At 35.7% G+C, this 21358-nt stretch overlaps 1 protein-coding gene across 1 annotated transcript in view; it reads right to left on the bottom strand.

Annotated features, from left to right (window-relative positions):
- NOC3L (NOC3 like DNA replication regulator) overlaps nucleotides 1-21358 on the bottom strand; it is a 38561-nt gene that overhangs the window by 6000 nt on the left and 11203 nt on the right. The window contains exons 8-18 of the mRNA XM_007478780.2: nucleotides 18020-18113; nucleotides 16306-16481; nucleotides 14663-14791; nucleotides 12793-12924; nucleotides 10339-10419; nucleotides 10013-10113; nucleotides 5801-5873; nucleotides 5660-5723; nucleotides 5505-5576; nucleotides 1064-1245; nucleotides 315-443 (exon numbers count right to left, since the gene is read on the bottom strand). Of these exons, the coding sequence (XP_007478842.1) occupies nucleotides 315-443; nucleotides 1064-1245; nucleotides 5505-5576; nucleotides 5660-5723; nucleotides 5801-5873; nucleotides 10013-10113; nucleotides 10339-10419; nucleotides 12793-12924; nucleotides 14663-14791; nucleotides 16306-16481; nucleotides 18020-18113 (1233 nt within the window). The remainder of the gene's footprint in view (nucleotides 1-314; nucleotides 444-1063; nucleotides 1246-5504; nucleotides 5577-5659; nucleotides 5724-5800; nucleotides 5874-10012; nucleotides 10114-10338; nucleotides 10420-12792; nucleotides 12925-14662; nucleotides 14792-16305; nucleotides 16482-18019; nucleotides 18114-21358) is intronic.

Raw genomic sequence — 21358 nt, 5'->3', positions numbered from 1 at the left:
CAGGATTACACACAGGTTTCCCATAGGAGTATAGTAAGAAAACAAGTTGAGAACCTGGGCTCAAATCCCGAGGCTCCCTCTTAGCGTGAGTGACCAAGGGTCTTGACTAGAAGGCCTCTAGGGTCCCTCCTGTCTTCCCCAACAATCAAGGATCAAAACCAAATGTAGTGATATGAGAAATTGGGTAGTGGCTGACAGGTGGACTGGTAGGAAAACTAGCCCCTGGAAGATCACCTTATTAAAACTCCCAATGGCAGAAATAGTGATTTGGAGAACGCAAGCCTAATTCCTGAAGGAGATGCACTAAATCTCACCCGAAGGACATGCAATTCCCAAAGTGCAGTGTTCTGAGCATTGCAGTACTCTGGCTCATCCAGTTCGGGGAGGAAAATTCCACTCCCCTGAGATTCGTTGTCAAGCAGCAGATCCGTCTTTGGAAAGGTCTAAAACAAACCCAGAAGCCAAAGTTTGTACCATGAAAGAACAAAATGCCATTCAATATTGGCCCATCCTTTTTAAAATTATTATCTATTGTGCCTTTTTTTGCATTTTAAATTTTTATTTTTTAAAAATATTTTTTCCATGTTTCTAGGAGTCATTTTCTTTCCCTCCCCACTAGAGCTGACAAGCAATTCCACAGGGTTATACAAACGTTATTACTTGATACCTATTTCCATCTTATTCATTTTTGCAATACAGCAATCTTTTAAAACCAAAACCTTGGCCCATCCTTTAAGAATTCTATTATGGGGGGCAGCTGGGTAGCTCAGTGGATTGAGAGCCAGGCCCAGAGACAGGCGGTCCTGGGTTCAAATCTGGCTTCAGACACTTCCCAGCTGTGTGACCCTAGACAAGTCACTTGACCCCCATTGCCTAGCCCTTACCACTCTTCTGCCTGGGAGCCAATACACAGTATTGACTCCAAGATGGAGGGTAAGGGTTTAAAAAAAAAAGAGTTCTACTATGTTATTCAAGATATAGCACGAAACCGAAAAATTATACCCCATATCATTTCCTCCCCTGCAAAAGAATCAAAGGCTTTAAGCGTATGACCACCACTTACATGCATCAAAATTCTGTTGGTGGCTAGAATGCCAATACTTGAATGTGGGAGGACATGAAGAGCCAGGGTACAAAGGCGTTTGATGAAAGCAAGGGCTCGCTGCTGAGAAACTTGCTTTCTGCGCTTGGTTAGCATCACATCAAGGCACTGAAGTATAATTTCCACATCCTCATTGGTAGCACCTGGTATAGAGAGGAAAGGACCTGCTACTTATCTCAAAACCTCAGAGAATGCCCCCTTCGGTTCCAAAGCTCAGTATATCCATATCACTATTCTACTCAGTAACACAGAAATATATTTTCAACCTCAATAACATGAAATGAAGAGAATAAGAAGTTTCTCTCTGACAAATTATAAGTATTACAACTTATTGGAGACTAATGACAAAATAAGGCAAGTAAGTGACTCAGTGGACAGAATACAGGCCTTGGAGTCAAGACTCATCTTTCTCAGTTCAAATCAAACTTCAGGTCCTTACTAGCTATATGACCCCGAACAAATCACTTCGCCCTGTTTCTCAGTTTCTTCATCTATAAAATAAGAAAGTGGCAAACTACTCCAGTATTCGTTGCCAAGAAATCCCCCCAAAATGGGCCCACAAAGAATTGTACACAACTAAGAAACAACTGAACATTACATTTAAGCATGTGACAGAAGAATGCCAAAAACTCAAGCTGATCAAAATCCTCTAATTACTTCATTAATTAAGAATTTACTCCCTACAAAGCCCAAGTAATATGTGTATATTCTTGTACCACTGGAATCCACAGGATCCTCAGAATTCCCCCAAAGGCCCCACTCCCTCCTCATCACCACCTCCACCTCCAGCATATCTCAGGGGTGAAATAGTGTACAAGGCCCAGTGATTTACATTGTCACATCCAGAAAGTGGAAGATAGAGGAAGAGGCAGATAGGTCTACACCTCAGAAAAATCAAGGAAGGATTTATTTAGAGCAACTCTTTTTGTGGTGGCTAAGAAACAGAAATTAAGGGAAGATGCTCATCAAACAGGAAATGGTTGAACAAGTGATTTTATATGAATATAATGGAATGTTACATTATGCTGAGTGGGATGAAGTTGCAAATAATGAACCCACCACTGCAATAAGTTCACAAACATGGAGCTGAGGCACCAAAATATAAGACAAAGTTTATTCTTTTGTGAAAGGGACATTCCCCTCTTTGGATGGTCATCTAAGCATAAAACGACCTCCTCCCCACCTCCATTTCTTTGTTTCAGTCAGGTGCTGGTCATAATAGGAATCTTCTTTGACATCTTTAAAAGGTAAGTGAATTAACTACTCTACCCCTCAGGGTGTTTGAAATTTGCAGTGGACAGGCCAAGGGTTTTGTTTTTTAGAGAAGTTGGGGGTGTGCTCTAAAAGGAAGGGAAAATACTAACTTCCATCTAGTTTGTGAAAATATTAGGGAGAAACAATTCTTATAAGACATAGACTATATTCCATTCAATTCCCACTCGACTCCTTTTTAAATTGTGTGCTTTCTCATTCCATTTCTGAAACATTAACTCAGCTCCCAGGTCAAACATGATCTCATCTATTCCATCTAAATCCAAGGGTTTTTATTTCCTTAGAATCCTATTCTCCACAGTTCTCTGAATGAGCTATGAAACAAAAGGTTAAACAGTAAAGTATTAGAATAACGCACATAACTGCAAGTATTATGGGTACAATCCTCAATCACGGAATTGGAGGACATCAAGTTCCACCAACTGACCCAAGAGGTCATATCCAATTGCAGGGTTAAACCTTTTATCCAATCTATCTTCTTATTGATTATAATCCACCAAAAGACGGATTCAAATTCGGCTGCCATTTGGTTTCTAGCTTTGAACTCATCTGGGACTCCACCAGTTGCTCCTGCTATATATAAACAGACTGAGTGATCAGAGGAGCCTTGAGGAGAGACTAAAGTGTTTCCCTTTTTCCATGACTGGTTTGACTGGGCAGAATGGTTGAAATATACTATCGTGAAGGGGATTTCCAACTTTACCAAGGCACATGTTCCTGACCAGTTAATCAAGACTTGCTTCAATGTAGTTCCCTCACAAGACCACCAGAGGTTTCCCCGAGGGCTGCTTAGATTTGCAAACCCAGATTTGCAAATGGGAGTGGTCCCATGTTTGGGGCCACTCCAGCTGCTGTGGATTGGGGTCTCTACTCATGTAGAGATATATATGGTGCGATTCCAGAGTCCTCTTTTAGCCAGAGGTATCCCTTTTTTGCTACTACCTTAGTAGGTGGGTTCAGGGAAGCCAGTGCACTGCAGTTCTCCATACACTTGAATTCTATCTCAAATTCATCCAACCCCAAAGGGAAGGGGACCACACGTGCTCTTAGCTGCCCACCTGCATAAGTCAGACTTTTCCAAACTACAGATTTTGTACTTCATTCTTTTCCACCAGTCTCTTCGTCTCTATCTCAATGGCTTGCCTTAGATCCTTAGCCATTGTTACATCAGGCTCTGACTGGAGGATGCAGGGGGGACGTTGTTGGTTGAAGCAAACTAAGCGTAGGTGATTCTAGCTGTGTTGCCTCACTGAACTGATTGTCTCCTTTGACTGGTACAATCAGAAACTTTCCAAAGATGTGAAAGATGAACTCACTTATCTTTTAAAGATGTCAAAGATTCCTGTTATGACCAGTGTCTGGCTGAAACAAGGGAATGGAGGTGGGGAGGGGGTAGTTTCTATGATTAGAAGACCCTCTAAATTGGGTCTTTGAACTCAATACTTTTGACATTCCTCAAGCATCCAAAGTGGGGAATGTCCCTTTTGCAAAAGAATAAAGTGCTGTCATACTTTGGCTTCTCAACTCAATGTCTGTGAGCTTATTGCAGTGATAGAGTCCATTGTTCACAACCCTGTCCCACTCAGATGGGGGCTGGTCCAGGCTTGTGAAACAGTGAAGGGCCTCAGTTGCCCCTTTTTTGCCATAACTTAAGATGCACAGCCTGGAAAGGGGGATTGAGTGCTTCTCACTTGTTTTCAAGCCTCAAGAGAGTTTCAAGGCACAAGTACTAAGACAGTAAAGATTCAGGAATTTGGATTTGGAATTTGTAAGTATAGAGGACCTAACCAAATGGGGGCGAGGAGTCTTTCTGTGTGTTAGACAGTCATAGGCACGGGGCAAGTGCAGAGCTCAGAGTATACATTTTCGGTGTCCTGTGAGGGGCCCAGCCAAAAACAAGAGTAAAGCGAGTGGGGTAGTGCTGTGTATGTGTGTGGAAACGATCCAGAGGACTGGGAGGAAGCAGGAGGGAGGTTCCTAGACCTGTTGAAAGATTTGCAGGATTGAAAAACTCGGCCTAGATCATGGAATCTCTTAGATGGAGCTGCTGGGAATTTGCAAGGTCAAGACAATGAAATTTTGCAGGATTGTGACACCTTGAGATTTGGGGAAGTCTCACAAGGTTAAGATATCTTGATTTTCTGACAGGATGGAGACACCTTGATTTCAAGCCAGGGTGAAGAAGTCTGAGGGAAGATAACACAACTAGATTCTTTTTCTGGGTTACAAAACATCTCAGGTCTAAGAGTGAACAAGCCAGGTTGTTTTCTTGGCTCTGCTTACTCCATTATATGTCAGCATCACATTTCTTATTTGTTATAGCACAGAAACATTCCATTAAATTCATGAACCACATTTTGTTTATTCATTCCTAAATAACCATTCCTAATTGATAGACATCAGCTTTGTTTCCAATTCTGTACTATCACAAAAAGTCCCACTATAAATATTTTGGTATATATGGCAACTTTCTTCTTAGAGCTTTTGTACAAGTGATATACAATTCATTGGCTTCTGATTTCGGGCAGTAATTCTCAAACTTAATCTTACAATATGTATGTACTTGGTAGGTGCCTAGATTTTGCTAATTTAAAAATTGGTCTTTGTGTTTCTCACAATGAGAAGTCATATCACATAATAGTGTATGTTTACACAGTGCTAAATTTTCTTAACGCTAAATACCGCTTCATTCAAACACTAAATTCCCTGCTTCAGAGCAAATGAGTAGCATATCTATTCTCCCACAGGCAATGCTAAGGTTTGGGTGAGTCATATTGACTGTTTTGTCCTATAATGACCCTTCTGACCAAAAGCAAGACAGCTTTACACTTTAATGAAATGAGCTAATCACCCACAGCTAAACAGTTGGAAGGGGAAAAAATGTGGTCTGATTTATACCTCAAAAGATCCTATTGAACAAAAAGGTTCCTATCAGTGTATTTCGGCCTACTCAAAATAACTAAAGTTGACCAAAAAGGGAAATTAAGTCATTATTTTGCTATTTTACTGTAATCATTTCATATTAACCTATTAAAAACTGAAATATTGTGACTCCCACAGAGCTGATTTCAAAGTCAACGATCACTATCAATAAAAGGTATATCTGATTGATAAATTATCATTAACATACCTGCATGTAATTTAAATAGGGTTTTATAGAGATGTGTATAGAACTTCATAGGATCTATGTTTAGAACATCACCTGTTTAAAACAGAAAAGCACAAATGAAGTATGGGCCCGTCTACATTGCAGGACACTAACATTTTACTCAGTAGATACTTTACCTTGGCCAGAAAGAATGTGGAAAGCAGTATGAACACAATGAAGGCACTCTCGGTAGCTTAGTTCCTATAAATAAAGAAATATTAAGAAGCATGCTTGAAATTTTCACATTTAACAAACAATCCATCAACAGATTTACTTACACCAGACTCAATGAGAGTATGCAGAACGACTAATAAGTCATCAAAAAACTCCACGTTTATAAGATGTGCAAACCTAGAATGAAATAATACATTATGCTCAAAGATAGATTATACTAAAAACATATCAAATTTCTAGATATGAAGCTTAAAGGTATGATGAAAAAAATGTTGCCCAGTCTAGACTTCTAATGACATAAGTTTGAGGAAATTCTAACATAAAAAGTACCTCTGCAGAAGAGTAATTTGTCTGTACTAATTTAAACAAATTGCCTGGGAAACTTGACCGTTTATAGTCCAAGATCACAGTTACTACTCTAAAATGCTAATATGTAAAGCCCAAAATTTGTTAGGTACCAGGCCAAGCATAAAAATAGCTTCTGAACTCACCTTTTGTACTGATGTAGTGCAGGCATCCCTGACACAGGGTTGTTAGCTAAGTCTAGAAAAACCATAATGTTTTGCTATAATGTTGGCAGAGCTGTGAACTGATCCAACCTTCTGGAGAGCAATAGGGAACCATGCCCAAAGGGCCATAAAACTATGTTACCCTTGATCCAGCAATACCATTACTGGATCCATATCCCAAAAAGATCCAGACATAGGGGAAAAGGACCTACTTGTAAAAAAAAATGTTTTTAGTAACTCTTTTTGTAATGGCAAAAAATGAGAAAATGAGATATCCATTAATTGAGGAATAGCTGAATAAGCTGTGGTATAAAGCTTTAATGAAAAACTATTGTTCCATAAGAAATGATGAACAGAATGAATTCAGAAAAACCTGGAAAGACTTACACGAACTAATGCAAAGTAAGGTGAGAAAAACTAAGAGAACAGTGTATACGGTAAGAGAAATATTTTACAATGATCAACTCTGAATTACAAAATGTCAGAATACAAATGTAAAAAATTGTTTCTACCTATGTTAAAAAAATAAATTTTTTTAAAAGCCTGAGTTGGTGTTGAGAACAAATTAGTTCTTTGTGACAGGAAAAAAAGGTAGATTAGACACTAATGGTTTCCTGGTATCTTTGTACTGATCTGAGTTCTCAACTATAGGAGAATGACAAATCCTTCACCTACTTCCTTGGGGATCTGTGCCATTACTAGAGGCAAGTTCTCATGAGCTGGATTCTTTAATTCCTTGACCTAACATTCTATATTTTCCAAAGTCCAAAACCTTACTAAATTCTTGAGTTCAGAAGAGTCCAGGAAGAAAGGGAGCAAGACACACAAGAGGGAGTTGGTCTTGTCCTTGGAGACAGAAAGACTTGGGTTCAAGTGCTTCTTCCGACAAATTCTGGCTGTGGGACCTGGTCAAGGCTCCTTTGTCTCTCTGATCCTAGCAACTCAAGATATTAAGTTGCAGAAAAGGTGCTGGTCTGCACTGGGAGGAGACATTCTCACTGAAAGTTCCCTACCCACCATGGACAAAATTGTAGGCCCAAACACACAGATATGCACACACAAAAAAACAAAGAAACATTCTTCAGAGAACAAATGTTTGCTTTCAAATGTTTAGATTGTGTTAATTACAAACAAATGACTTATTTGTTAAAGCAAAAATTCTACTTGAAAATACTTTATTAGCTATTATGTGTATTAGCCCTAATTCATGCTTTATGAATCAGCATGACTATCCCCAAGTAGTTTGGATTATAAAATTTTTTGACGTTGTACTTAATAAGGTTCTGAAACTTATGTAAGACACAACTCAAATATATTAAGCCTCACAAAAATAAAGCTAAAACCATTAGACCAGCACTTAGGCCAGTTTTAGAGGGGGGGAAACGTATTAGGAGGAACATCTGGAGTTATGAGAAAAGAGAGATATAAAATAACTTGAGGAAACATTTTTAAGGAGGGCAGGAGGCCACATACCTTATTAGCCAATCACTGTATTTGTGAGTTTTAGCTGTTCTTGTTATAAGGGACGCAGTACATACTTACTCTTAAATCAAAGATCCCTAACCCAAATCCCTCCCTTCTACATTTAATAGCAACTATGACCTAAGGCATATCACTTAAAATCCCCGGAACTCAGTTTCTTCATTCATAAAATGAAGGGGATTGGAATCACTCATTGCAACAGTCTTTTCAGTTCTAAAGTTATATTCCTTAACATTTAATCCATATGACAACACTTTACCCTACCAAAACATTTATCAGGCTAAATATCCCTAGTTCCTTTAGTCCTCAAACAAGTTTATAAAGTCTTATGAAGTGAACTGGTGTATGGGTGGCAAGGTAGCTCAGTAGATTAAGAGCCAGGCCACCAATGAAGTCAGTTTTCAATTTCCCACTGTTGCTAAGAAGAGACTTACCAAGCCCAGTTTCCAATTACTGGTGCCACAGAGGAAGAGAAAAGCAATATATTAGCAAGGGACCTAGAAGTTGGTTACAAATGCTTATCTTGAGCCTAAACTATGGAAAAGTGGTTGTATGAGTAACAAAAACAAAAAACAAAAAAGAAACACCACACAAGATATATTGTATAAGTGGAAAGGGCAAAATTTGGGCAATGATTGGATTGGGAGGAGCCTGAAAATAATGTCATGGTTCTGCACCTGGGAGACTAAAAAAGAATGATGACACCCTCAACCAGTTTTGGGGAAAGATGAGTTATTTTTAACATATTGAGTCTAAGAGGACAATGAGACATCCAATTTGAAATGCCTAATACATAGTTGGGATTAGAGCTCAGGAGAGAATCTAGAGCTGGATATATAGATCTAGGACCCATCCGTATAAAGATGATATTTAAAACTAAGAAAGCTAATGAGATTAACAACAAATTGCACAGAAAGAAGAAAGGCATATGTGAATGAAGAATGAACAATGGAGGCAGAGAAAGAAGTCAGTAAAGTAGAAGAACTAGGACCTAGCAGTCTTCCAAAAACACAGAGAAAAGACTATAGAAGATTAGGTACTCAACAGTGTCAAATATTAGAGATGGATCAGAAAGGAGAAGGATTGAGAAAACTACCAGGTTTGGCAAAGATCACTCATAATTTTTATTACACAAAAATGAAAATTATTCATGCAAGCCAAACAATATTAATGCAATTAAGGAAAGATGGGAACCCCATGACTGGAGAAAAACATCTTTGAATCACATATCTTTGATAAGTGGCTGGCTGGCAACCAAGATATATAAACATATAAAACTAAAAGTCATTAGTAGTCAAAAGGTATGAACAAATATTTCTTGAAATCAACAATCATCAAATGAAAGAATGCTCCAAATCACTAATAAAGCAAATGCGTATTTTAAAATAATTAAGTTTTTACCTTACAGCTAACATAAAATGTTAAAGATAAAATATCTGTCTTAGAATCAAGAATAAGTAGAGGATCCAAGAGAAAAGAGCGGTAAGGGCCAGGTAATGGGGGTTAAGTGACTTGCCCAGGGTCACACAGCTAGGAAGTATCTATGGTCAAATTTGAACCTAGCACCTCCCATCTCTAGGTCTGGCTCTCAATTCACTGAGCCACCCAGCTGCCCCTGTGACTTTGTTTTAAAATGTGCTATTATCTGTTTTATTTTAAGGTTAGGGTTTTTATTTTGTTAAATGGTTCCCAATTACATTTTACACTGGTTCCAATAATTTCAGTTTTGTGGGGATATATTCAACACCTCTGCCTTATACAATTTGACCCCTACCTATCTGTACAGTCTCACTTGACATGACTCCTAATCCTAAACTCTCCAATGCAATTGGCTTTTCTGTTCCTTATATGGAACACTGTATATCAGACTAACCATTTAGCTTGAACGCTACCTCCTACATGATATCCTTTATAATCTGCTAATTGCTAGTGTATGCCTCCCTCCCAAATTTATTTCTTTATATTTAATCTATAAAAATGTACATGTTAGGCAAGAAATACTTATTAAGCACTCACTGTGTGACAGGTATGGTGCTAAGCACTGAGATAATATAGAAAAAATAAAAAGACAGCCCCTCCTCTCCAGTTCACAATCTAATAGAAAAACAATATGCAAACAACTATATACAAACTATGTTTACCCTCATGGAATGTTAGCTTCTAAAGTAGGGATTATTTCATTCATCGCATTTGCATCTCTAGAGCTAATCACAATGCCTTATAAAAAGCCTACTGATTTTTTAGGTTTTTTTAATGAGTCTTTCAGAACCTGAGGTTCATCATGTCATACAAATTTTTGTACTTTATAAATAAATAAGATCTTACTTGGCAAGACCTTCTAGGACTGATGGCAAAAGAGGTGACCTCTGGGCTTTCTTCAATATTCTAAAGTAGGTTACAAATACTATGTTCAGCGTTTCTGTGTGCTATAGGAAGAGATACAAAAAAACTTCAGTAAAATTTCATTTCCTTCTGAATCACTGAGACCACACAATGAAAAATTATTTTTCTTTTTTTAAAATAATCTTCTGACCTTAGACAAAGTAGAATGAAGCCAGAAAATGAAATGTTCCCCTTATAATGGTACTTTTAATTAGTATCATACACCAAAAGAGAGGGTCAAAGAATAGAGGGTCAGTCCCACTGCTCACCAGCTTCATCTTTCTTTCAGTACTCTCTGTAGCCTCTGCTTCCCGAAGTTCTCGTTCTAGTTTCTCCTCTGCTTTCTTCCACTGAAAATAGAGGAAAATAAAATATAACACTTCAATAAAATATTTTCTAACTAAAAGTTGTCTCCTTTAATATAGGGCCAGTAAGTTAGGGAACTTCCACTGGCTTATTCTAATTGGTCTAATGTTCAATCAATTGACTAACATTTATTAAGTACCTACAATGGCCCAGAACTGCACAAAGTGCCAGAGACCATTCAGTGGTTCTTGCCCTTTGGAAACATAACTTCTAAAGGGGAAAGAAGAGGTTTGCATGTAGATATAGAAAGGATATAGACAATAGATACATGGTAGATATATGGTATAAGCGAAGGCAGGAGCAGCTAGCTAGGGAAACAAGAAAGAATGCTAGGAGGAAGACAGATTGAAGTGGGAAAAGTTCTGAGACAAAGAAACTAATTAGAATAACCCAGTCAAGAGACAAATGAGAGGTGATTGTTTAAGTGTAGAAAAGGGGATATATAAATATGTATCTTTCTTAAGAGACAGAAATAACAAGATTTGACATTTGTCTTGCTAAATAAGTAATGATGACACCTAGGTTGTAAACATGGATGACTAGAGGAAGTGGTAAAGAGGAAAATTAAAAGTATGACCTATCAGATTAGTTAATTTGACCAAAAAAGAAAAATGGTAAATGTTGAGGGGAGAAGTGGGAAAATTGGGACACTAATATGTTGGCACAATTGTGAAGTGATAGAACCACTCAAAGGAGCAATATGGAACCACATCCAAAGGGTCATAAATTATGCATACACTTTGACCCAGCAATACAACTACTAAGGACCTATTTGCATAAAAATATTTTTAGTAGCTATATATATATATATATATATAGCTTTAGTAGCAATGAATTGGAAACCTGAGGAAGTATCCGTCAATTGCAAATAGATGAGAAAGTTATGGTAAATGTTGTAATGTAATACAATTGTATCATAAGAAATCATAAATAGGATGAGTTCAGGAAAACCAAGAAAGATTCATATGAACTGATGCACAGTGAAGTGAGCAGTACCAAGAGAAAAGGGTATACAACAATAGAAATATTATATGATCATCAACTGTGAAGGATTTAACAAACATCAGCAAAATAAAGTCCCAAGAAAAATACTAACCAAAGCCAAAGAAGGAAAAGGAATTGTTAGAATCTGACTGCAGATCCAAGTATGCCATCTTTCACTTTAGGTCCTTCATCAGTTTTTTGTGATATATATGTCTTTTGTCACAGCATATGGAATATGGAAATATGTATTACATGGAAGCACTGGTATAAGCTATGGCAGACCATTTACCATCTTGGGGCAGAAGAGGGAAGGAGAAAATCGCAAAATGTCAGAAAACAATTGGAAAAAAATGTTTCCACATGTAATTAAAAAAGATAAAAAGTCAAAAATTCTAAAAGATTTTTAAAAAAATTTTAAAAGAGGTACGATTTGGGGGTAAAACTGTTTTGGACAGGCTAAATTTGAGAGGCCTACATATAGGACACCCAATTCAAAATGTCTAAGAGGCAGTTTATAATATGGGATGAGCACTGGAGAGATGAGAATGGATAAAAGGGCACAGAGTCAGTAAGCATAACATAGATGACGATCTAGCAATAGACTAACCAGAACACAGGACAAGGATTTAATTAGATTCAGGTCACTGGTACTTTTGGAGAGCAGTCTCAATATAAGCAATAAGGTCAAGATGAATATGTTTACTGAATATTACACAGCTACCAAACCCTAAGCACAACTCTGATCATGACTTGCCTTCTAAAAACTCTAGTGGCTTCCTATCCCCTCCAGGATTAAATATAAACTCTATTTAGTTAATGTTCTTTATACAACCTCCCTTTCCAGTTATCTACTGCACCTACCCCAACACTTTGGTGCGACATCATTTCTCATGCAAAGCACTTCCATTTCCCACTTCTATGCCTTTTCAATAGCTGTCCCCTCTTCACTTCCTGCCTCACAGAATATTTTTACTTTAGGGTTCAGCTCAAAAGCTACCTTTTAAATGGTGTCTTTCCTGACCCTAGCCCCTGAAACTGCCTCTAACTAGCTTCCACAAGCAAATACCTGGGATTTATTTTATAGATCCACATCCAAATAAATCCATGCCATCTCTTTCAGCTAAACTGTCAGCTTCTTGAAAGCAAGGACCATGTTCACCAGTATTCCCATTTCCAGCCCCCAGGAGCTCCTGACCCCAAAACAGCTTTTAATAAATCCTTTCTTACTGACTGCCTAGCAATGGTCCCTGCAAGTAGGTCTGACAACATACCTACTTGTAAGAACTGAGTTAGGATTCTTCAAATCTTAGATGATCTTTCTATGGTTCTTCAAGTCAAATATAACACCCAGTAAAAGAGAAAAGAAATCAGACCTTCCTTTGCATTCTTGAAAGAGATTTTCTCTTCTCCTTATAAGACATGAACTTTCTTGGTGCATTAATGTCTTCTGTGTCTTTCTTCACCTCTACTTCTTTGATTCTCAGATACAAGAACGATTTTAACAACTAATGATTAAAAAAAAAAACACAGATGTAGAAAATCTGACACAGTAAAAGAAATTCTGCAACAAGAATTATTTTAAAGATTCTTCCCTAAAACACTGCCATTTTTATCTTCAACTTAAAACTTTTTCTCATTTCCCACAAGTCTTTTTTGGGAAATACCTAATAAAAGGGTGTGAGGATAGAGAAATGAGAAGATAGGAATGATTAGATGATTTAAATGGAAGTAGACTGGAAAAAGTTATTAGGGGAAGAGGGACCCTTAGATCTTTTAAAAATCTATTTGCGAGATGCAAACAGTGCTAACTCACATTTCAACTTTTATTCCTACATGTTCTCAATAAAAATGGGAACTTGGAACAGCATTATTAAGTAAAAGTTAATATTTGTTATATTAATGAGTCATCATAAGTAAGCACTGCACTAATACTTCATGTTTGAGTACTGCAAAAATAATTTAGAATCCAAAATTAAAAAAAAACACAAAAAACAAAATAGCCTACTCTTTCTTCTGGAAAACCATTCAAAGCAGAAAGGCAACAATGCCAGGAACAAATAGTTATGAATATCAGTAGCTATTCCAAAATACAAACTTCTAAGCACATGAAGAGTATTTTCTGATATGGGTAATATCCAATTAGACTTCCCAAGAGAAGATCTAAAAGGAAAAACTTTAACCTTAAACTCACTATGAGGCTTAAGTGAAACAATAAATATAAAGAACTCTAAAAAATTTTTAATTCCTTAAATTTCACTTATCAGCCAGTAGAGGCCCGTTATCTGTGAATTTTTTTCAAATACTTTAAAAGTTAAGAGGAAAAAACTATAAATGATAATAATGTTAAACCCAGGAAACTTAACAGATTATAGGATTTAGAGTCAGAAGGAACCTTCTTCAACCCCTTCATATTTTAGAAATGAGGAAACTGAAGCTCTGGTGGGTAAATGATGACACAGGAAGGACTGGAATTCAAATCTAATTCCTCTTTAAATTCAATGCTCTTTCAACTGTACTCCAATGCCTTCTCCTGATTATTTACCACTACTATAATTTTCTAATGAAAAAGGCCTAAATTATGTTTATGCCTAGTTTAAAAACACACACAATAATTCTCAACTTCTATCCCTGAGATGTGGTGAGGGAAGTTCATTCTCTCCCCATCCTGGAGGGCTAACTGGTTGATCCACATTTGAGGAACGGCCTGTGAACATCCTGAATGTCAAGAAAGGGGGCAGAGCTCACCTGAGTCCTTTTTGGCACAGACTCTGGGAGAGAGCAGATAGGTGAGGGGGAAAAAGATTCATGGAGAATAGGCGATACGTGGTCTGAGACCTTAAAATAAGGATGAGATTTAACTCTGTGCTTATCTACCTTTTCTATTAATAAACTTCATAAAAAATGATAGATGTATTAATTTCAAATATAACAAAGACTCAGTTTTCTCTCACTAGATTTGTAAAGGACAGTGTGATGATCAGGAAGATCTGTCTCCAGTCCTATCTAGCTAGTCATTTGGTTTCTTCTCAGTGTCCTAGGTAGCCAGCAGGTAGTAAGTACATTAGTGGCAAGAATTTCCATGAAATTGCAAATCCAGAAACTTCATCTCCAAAAAGTTTAAGCATAAGGACAATAGCCTACACTTTGCATCAGGAAAAACAGGATGGGAAGAATATTTCAATGATAAAACAAGCTTGTGCATACAGAAAATTAATCCAAGTAAGATAGAAAATAAATCTTTACCTCTGGCCTAACAACATAATTCTGGCTCTTTACAAAACCAGATATCACTTTAATGACACCAAGAGAAGCATGGCCCAGTTTATCTTGTTTAAAGAGCTTCTGTACTGCTTCACAACACATTTCAGAAATCTGAAACACAAAGCACAATGCAAACTTACATGTAATTAAATTTGAAAGGGACTGAAAATTTCTCTACTAAAGGTCTCATATCTAAGATATAGAACTGATTCTAATTTATAAAACAAGAGCAACTGCCAACAGATAAAACAATAAATGGATATGAAGAGGTACTTTTCAAAGAAAAAAACTTAAGCTATCAACAACCATGTGAACAAATGTTCCAAATAATGAATAGTAGAAAAATTTAAATTAAAAATAACAATCAGATTAGTAAAAAGGACAAAAGCAGAAAACTATAGTTGCTAGAAGACTACAGGAACAGTACATTAATAAAATTACTTGTGAAGGCGTGAAATGGGCTAGCTATTCTGGAAAGCAACTTGTAATTATATGGAAAGTGACCATTATCATCACCATCACCACTACCATTTACTACTACTATTACTAGTACGACTACTATCTATAATCCAAAGAGATCAAAAGAAAAGGGGCCTTTGTGTATCAAACACTTAAAGTAGTTTGGTTTTTGGTGACAAAATACTGCAAACTAAAAGGATTCTCATATAATTGGAAATGGTTAAACTTACGGCATAAGAAAGTAATACAGCATTAATAAGATATAAAGAAGGACAAAAGGAACAGCTTTCAGAAAACATGGAAAGGGAGGCAGCTGGGTGGCTCAGTGGATTGAGAGCTAGGCCTAGAGACGGGATGTCCTAGGTTCAAATCTGGCCTCAGACACTTCCCAGCTGTGTGACCCTGAGCAAGTCACTTAACCCTCATTGCCTAGCCCTTATTGCTCTTCTGCCTAGGAACCAATACAGAGTATTGACTCCAAGATGGAAGGTATGGGTTAAAAAAAAAAAGATGGGAAGACTTGTTATGAATTGATTCAAAGTGAGGTGAGAAGAACCAAGGAACCAATTTTTAAAATAACAGTGTAAAGACAAACAGCTTTGAAGAATTTAAAAATAATAATGAAAAGCAAGAGTTAATCACAATTCCAGAGGACTGATGATCAAGCGGGCTAGCATTCTCCTGACAGAAATGTGAGAGACTCAAGACAAAGTAATTAGACATACATTTTTGGATATGGTCAATATAGGATTATTTTGCTTGACCATAGATATTTATTTCAAAAAATTTCTTCCCCCTCAAAAAAAAAAAGGAAGAAAAGATGATCAGTAAAACATTTTTTCTAGAGAACAGAAAGAATCATAGTCGTACTACCTATAATCCATTGTGTATGAGATATATGGAAGTACTTGTTTTACTGTTTAAGATCAGAATGAAATTTTTTTTAATCGAATTACATGCAAAAAACAAGAATCTTTGTAAAGAAATAATACTGAAAGTTTACTTTTTTTTAATAATACTGAAAGTTTACTTTTTTTTTTTAATCTAACCTGGAAAGAAGCAGTATTAAGCGCAGGAATAGAGACAAGATAATAATAATTTTGGTAATTCTGGAATGATTGTTTTTAAACATTTTTCTAACAAAATGAACATTTCAACATACGTACCAATTTTGACTTGTCATTCATAAGAGGGACAATCAATACAATAATATTATTGTGGAAGTTAAAATGAGGGAGTGCTACCAACAGCTCACACAAGCTCTTCACAGCAACCTCTGCCAGACCTTTATAGGCCTTTAAGGAGACAACGTTACTTTTCTTCAGTTTTCTTTGCTTCCAATCTAATCAAAAGACAATGTCCATTATTTATTTGATTTACCCTTTAGTCAAAACCCAAACTAGTCATAATGCTCCCCCCCCACAATATTATTTTTAAGCCCCACCCATCAGAGCTTGTATTCACACACCCTATAAGACAAATTGGTTTGTTCAGCATCTCTTCAAATATCTCTTTTAATACACACATTGGAGCATTTTAAAGGTTTAGAAATGTTATTCAATTATATATAATCCACCACATTTCTCATGTGACTATCCTCAGCTTTTATTCTAATTCTATGAAGGAAATTTTATTTTTTCTTAACAGATTATACTGGTTTTTTCCCTAATTAATAACTTTTATTCTTCCCTTTTCCTCCATCAAATTAACTTCCCAATATAGCACATATATTCAAAGTCCTCTCTCATAAAAGAGAAATTTGGATAAATCTACATAGTATTGTTTCTAAGATGGAAGGTAAGGGTAAAAAAAACAAAAAAAAAACCCCTATCTCTAGCAATATATTTGGCCCGAAGAAAGAGAAATAGTGGATCTATGCCCATTTATATAACATACTCAAATTTTAAAAGCTAAATGCCACCACTCTACTATCATCTAGCAGTAAAAACCCTGTAGTACGTTTAACCAGGTGCTCACAAAGTAAAGTACCAGCTCTACTCTGCCAAGCTCTATTTTAAGAGGACCTTAGGAAGTGCTAGTTAGTAGACACAAAAAAGTCCAGTCACTCAGGATATAAGAGGGATCATAGATTTAGAGATAGAAGGAACCTGAGCAGGTCATCATATCTAATGGCCTCCTTTTAGAAATGAGGAAATGGGGGCACAAAAAGGTTAAGCAACTTATCCAGAATCACATAGCAATTAAATGGTACAATAATAATGGCTAACATTTCTCTACTACTTACTATATACCAAGCACTGTGCTAAGTACTTTAGAATTATCTCATTTGATTCTCACAATAACCCCTCAAGGCAGAAGTGATTATTATTGCCATTTTGAAAATGAGGAAATTGAGTCAGGCAAAAGTTAAGTGACCTATCCAAGGCCATATAGCTAGTGTCCGAGGCCATATTTTTAAATCAGGTCTTCCTGACCCTAAATCCACTACTCCACATTACTCTATAAGGGCTAATACTTTATATGTCCTATGTGCTCCTCTGATAGCCTGTCCTTTTCCTCCAAAACCCTCCAGCACAAGAACCTATTTATAATACAGGACAAGGTCCACAATCCCTATTCCCAAACAACCAAGGCTAGCCAGTCAAGAGTCAAGTTCAATCTAAGTGTGTAAAATTAAAGCAATGAAAAAAGGTCATGTCTTCTTCCTTTCCCATCAATGCCCAAAGTCTCTCCTAAACAGACTCCCTCTGGGAAGTAGGAAAAAAAAGGAGTTTGATAGGAAAATTCACTCTAGTTACTAACTCATAGTGGAAATTCTCAAATATTCGTTATAAACACTTGTGGTTAAAGTAATTCTTCTTTCCTCCTGAAACAAAATAACTGAGGAAATCCAACAATAGCATTAAAAAATCATTTTACCTTTAATTGTTTGTTCCAGATTTTCCAAATAAAATTTATATTGGCTTACTAGGCCTTCTTCAAATTCTCTTAGTTTTTGGGTTTCTTTTCGCACCTATAAGAACATAAAAATTCACTTTTCAAAGCCAAAGTATTCCAATCTGCAAATATCACAACTAAAATACAAATAGCAGAATTGAGGCTTTTGCAAAAATACTTAAATTTTTTTCCCCCGAATTAAGCAGTACTGATATTTTACATCCATATGACACCCTTATATACCTATGGAATACTTTCTACATGACATAACAGAAACATGGATCATTATCATCCAAAAATGGACAGTGTTATTCAACTGATAAGTGATAAGGCCAGAAATAGAAACAGGTTTTTTAGTCCAAAGCCTTCCTTCTATATTACACTATAACAAAGACTGTTTGTCTTTTATAGCTGGTATACATGAAGATCATCACACAAGGTTCATACAGCTGGCTCACATAGAGACAGCTAAAATAGACATTAACATTCCATTATTTACAAACTTTTTAAAGATATGCTTGCTTAAAAACTTATTTATATTGACCACACCAAAGATCTAATACTGCATCCTAGACTTTTAAGATTCAACAGAAACATCCAAAAGTTCCAGTAGATGGGGCTATTACTGCATGAAGAGTAAAATGAGATTCCCCTTTACCAACTCACCCTTCAATTTCAACCACAAGTTTGTCTTCACTCTCTTAAATGGCTGTAAGTTTAGATATAAGTTATATATTTTTATATTTGTTCTTACTTTCAAGAGTAAGTTGTTACTATAAGAAAGAAAAATATGCTTAAAAGAACTGAATTTAGAAATAAAATGGATGAAATATTATTTTTAAATGACATAAATACGATAGAAAAAAAATCCTAACATCCTGACCACTTAATGGAAACACCGAGGTCACGGGATACAATACTAACCCAGAAACATCATGTTCATTTTTATTGACTAGAAATAAAAATTAAAAATAATAAAACCTCTATTATAAGAAATATATTAAAAATTAATCACAGAGGCCTTGCACAAGGATTATAGACATAAAATCAGACTAAAGTATCTAAATGAGCTAAGGGGCATTTAATGTTCACGGATAGGCTGGATTAATATTATAAAATGACAAACAGTAAAACGATAGGTTTATGGTAATAGAAACTTGGGAAAAATGTTTTTGGGAAAATTGTTGGCAATTTGGCAAGAAAGGTATATGGACCTAGATTTCATACCAAATAAATTCCAACCACATGAGAAATCAACCAAAGGGGGAAAAAACAAAACAAACAAACAAAAAACAACAACAAAGTCTCCTAGAAAAGATGAAATGAAATAGAATTATTTAACAATTATGAGATGGTAATTTTTTAAAATTTCAACAAATGGAAGGAATCATTGGGGCAAGAGAAGTTTATTTTATCATATTACATTAAAATATATTTTTGCACAGCAAAAAAGCAATATAATTAAAAGAAAAAACAGAGAAAAATATTTATGAAAAATGAATTGTAAAAATTTGATATCTAAAATGCAGAAAGGATCATTCCCCAAAAGATAAATGATTGAAGGATGAAAGCAATTTTCAAAAGAAATGCTAACTATAAGTAACCGTATTAAAATATTCTACAAATCACTAATAGAAAGAGAGCCACAACTTTAGACAATCCTAAGGTTTCCCCTCACAAACTGGTAGAGAAGGCAGAAGATAACAACAGATGATGAGAGGGCTATGAGAAAGTCAGGGACAATAATTCAGAGATTTTGAAATGGTCTGGTTGTTCTAGATTTCAGTTTGGGATTATGTAAGAAAATTGGCTGAACTGTGCATATATTACATTCAGTAATTTCATTACTCAGCATAAATTCCAAGTCTTCTTTAGAGTACATTAGAGGTAGAAGTAACCTAGATGTTTGAAAAGGCTGGTGGTGGGGAGGGTAAAGCTATGGCATGTGAAAGTAACAGAATAATATTTTGCAATAATAAAGGATGATTTTGAGAATTAAGAGAAACATGGGGGAAATGCATATGAACTGGTACATAGTTAAATTACTAGGACCAAGATAATAATGTAAACAAAAACAACAAATATGAAAATGAAAATATCATTAAAAGGAAATTGGACTGTAAGTTTTAGAAAAATCCACAAAGGTCCTAAAGACATTAATGAAACACCTCCTCCCTCACAGCAAAGAAGGAATTGCTAGTACAGAATTTCATACATATTGTCAGACATGACCTCTATATGGGTTTTTGCTTAATTATTTTTATTTGTCACAGGGGAGGATCCAATCAGAAGTAGAATGGGAAATGAGTGAGATATAAAGACTTAATGTACCAAAACTTATTTTAAAATATGATACAGATAAACTATTAAAAGTTAAGTGGTTACTCCCAATTCATGACTAACAAATGGCCAGATATGAACTTAAAAAAGAAGAAACACAAATTGAAAATGTTCAGTATTGATAATAATACTAATGATATAATAATATAAGTCAATGCAACTTACAACTTTGAAGTAACATCTCCTTTTAAAAAACTGGCAAAAATGCAAAGTAATGAAATTCAAAGGCAAAGTGGTTATAGAACAACAGGTATATTTAGCCACTCCTGATAAAATTGCAAACTTGCACAATCTTTCTGCAATATAATTGATTATTAAAAGTTACAAGAATAATTATATGAATTATGCATACACAGTATGCACATTCCATCTACTGCAATTTCTTTGCTAGAACTACACCATTAAAGTACTAGCAAAAAAAAGAGAAAAAAGAGGCAACTATTCAAAGATTTTCAGAGCAGAATATGAAGTTGCAACAAGAAAACAACTAAATGTTCATTAAAAGAAAGGTTAATTATGTTATACTAATAAAATATAATGCATTTAAGAACAAATGTGAAGAATATTAAGAAATGAGAATTTGAAATGATATAAGCTAAAAAAGTAAGAAAAACAGGACCAAAAGAATGAATTATAAATGATCTAACTATGAAAACATAAATAAAAGCAGATGAAGATACACAAAGAATCCTAATGAGTACTCAGGGGGGATTAAAAAGGTTACTTTTTGCTATTTTATGCATTAATTGGATACCCCACAACATACAAGCAATCACTAAGACCACCATATCAGGTATTCACCTACTGCTCATTCCCCACAAAATAGGCTATAAGCAAGGAGCCTGGCTGGATTCTATGTGACAGAAGAGAAATAATGAGGCTCAGTCAAGTTTAACAATGACCTTTCTACCTTAAAATGAGCACTGAACTTTGGAATCAAAAGACCTGAGTAAAACACCTTTACAAAGCAAAATATCTATA

Source organism: Monodelphis domestica, chromosome 1 (assembly GCF_027887165.1).
Source record: "Monodelphis domestica isolate mMonDom1 chromosome 1, mMonDom1.pri, whole genome shotgun sequence".
Taxonomy (NCBI): Eukaryota; Metazoa; Chordata; class Mammalia; order Didelphimorphia; family Didelphidae; genus Monodelphis; species Monodelphis domestica.
This window is presented reverse-complemented; position numbering and strand designations above follow the sequence as displayed.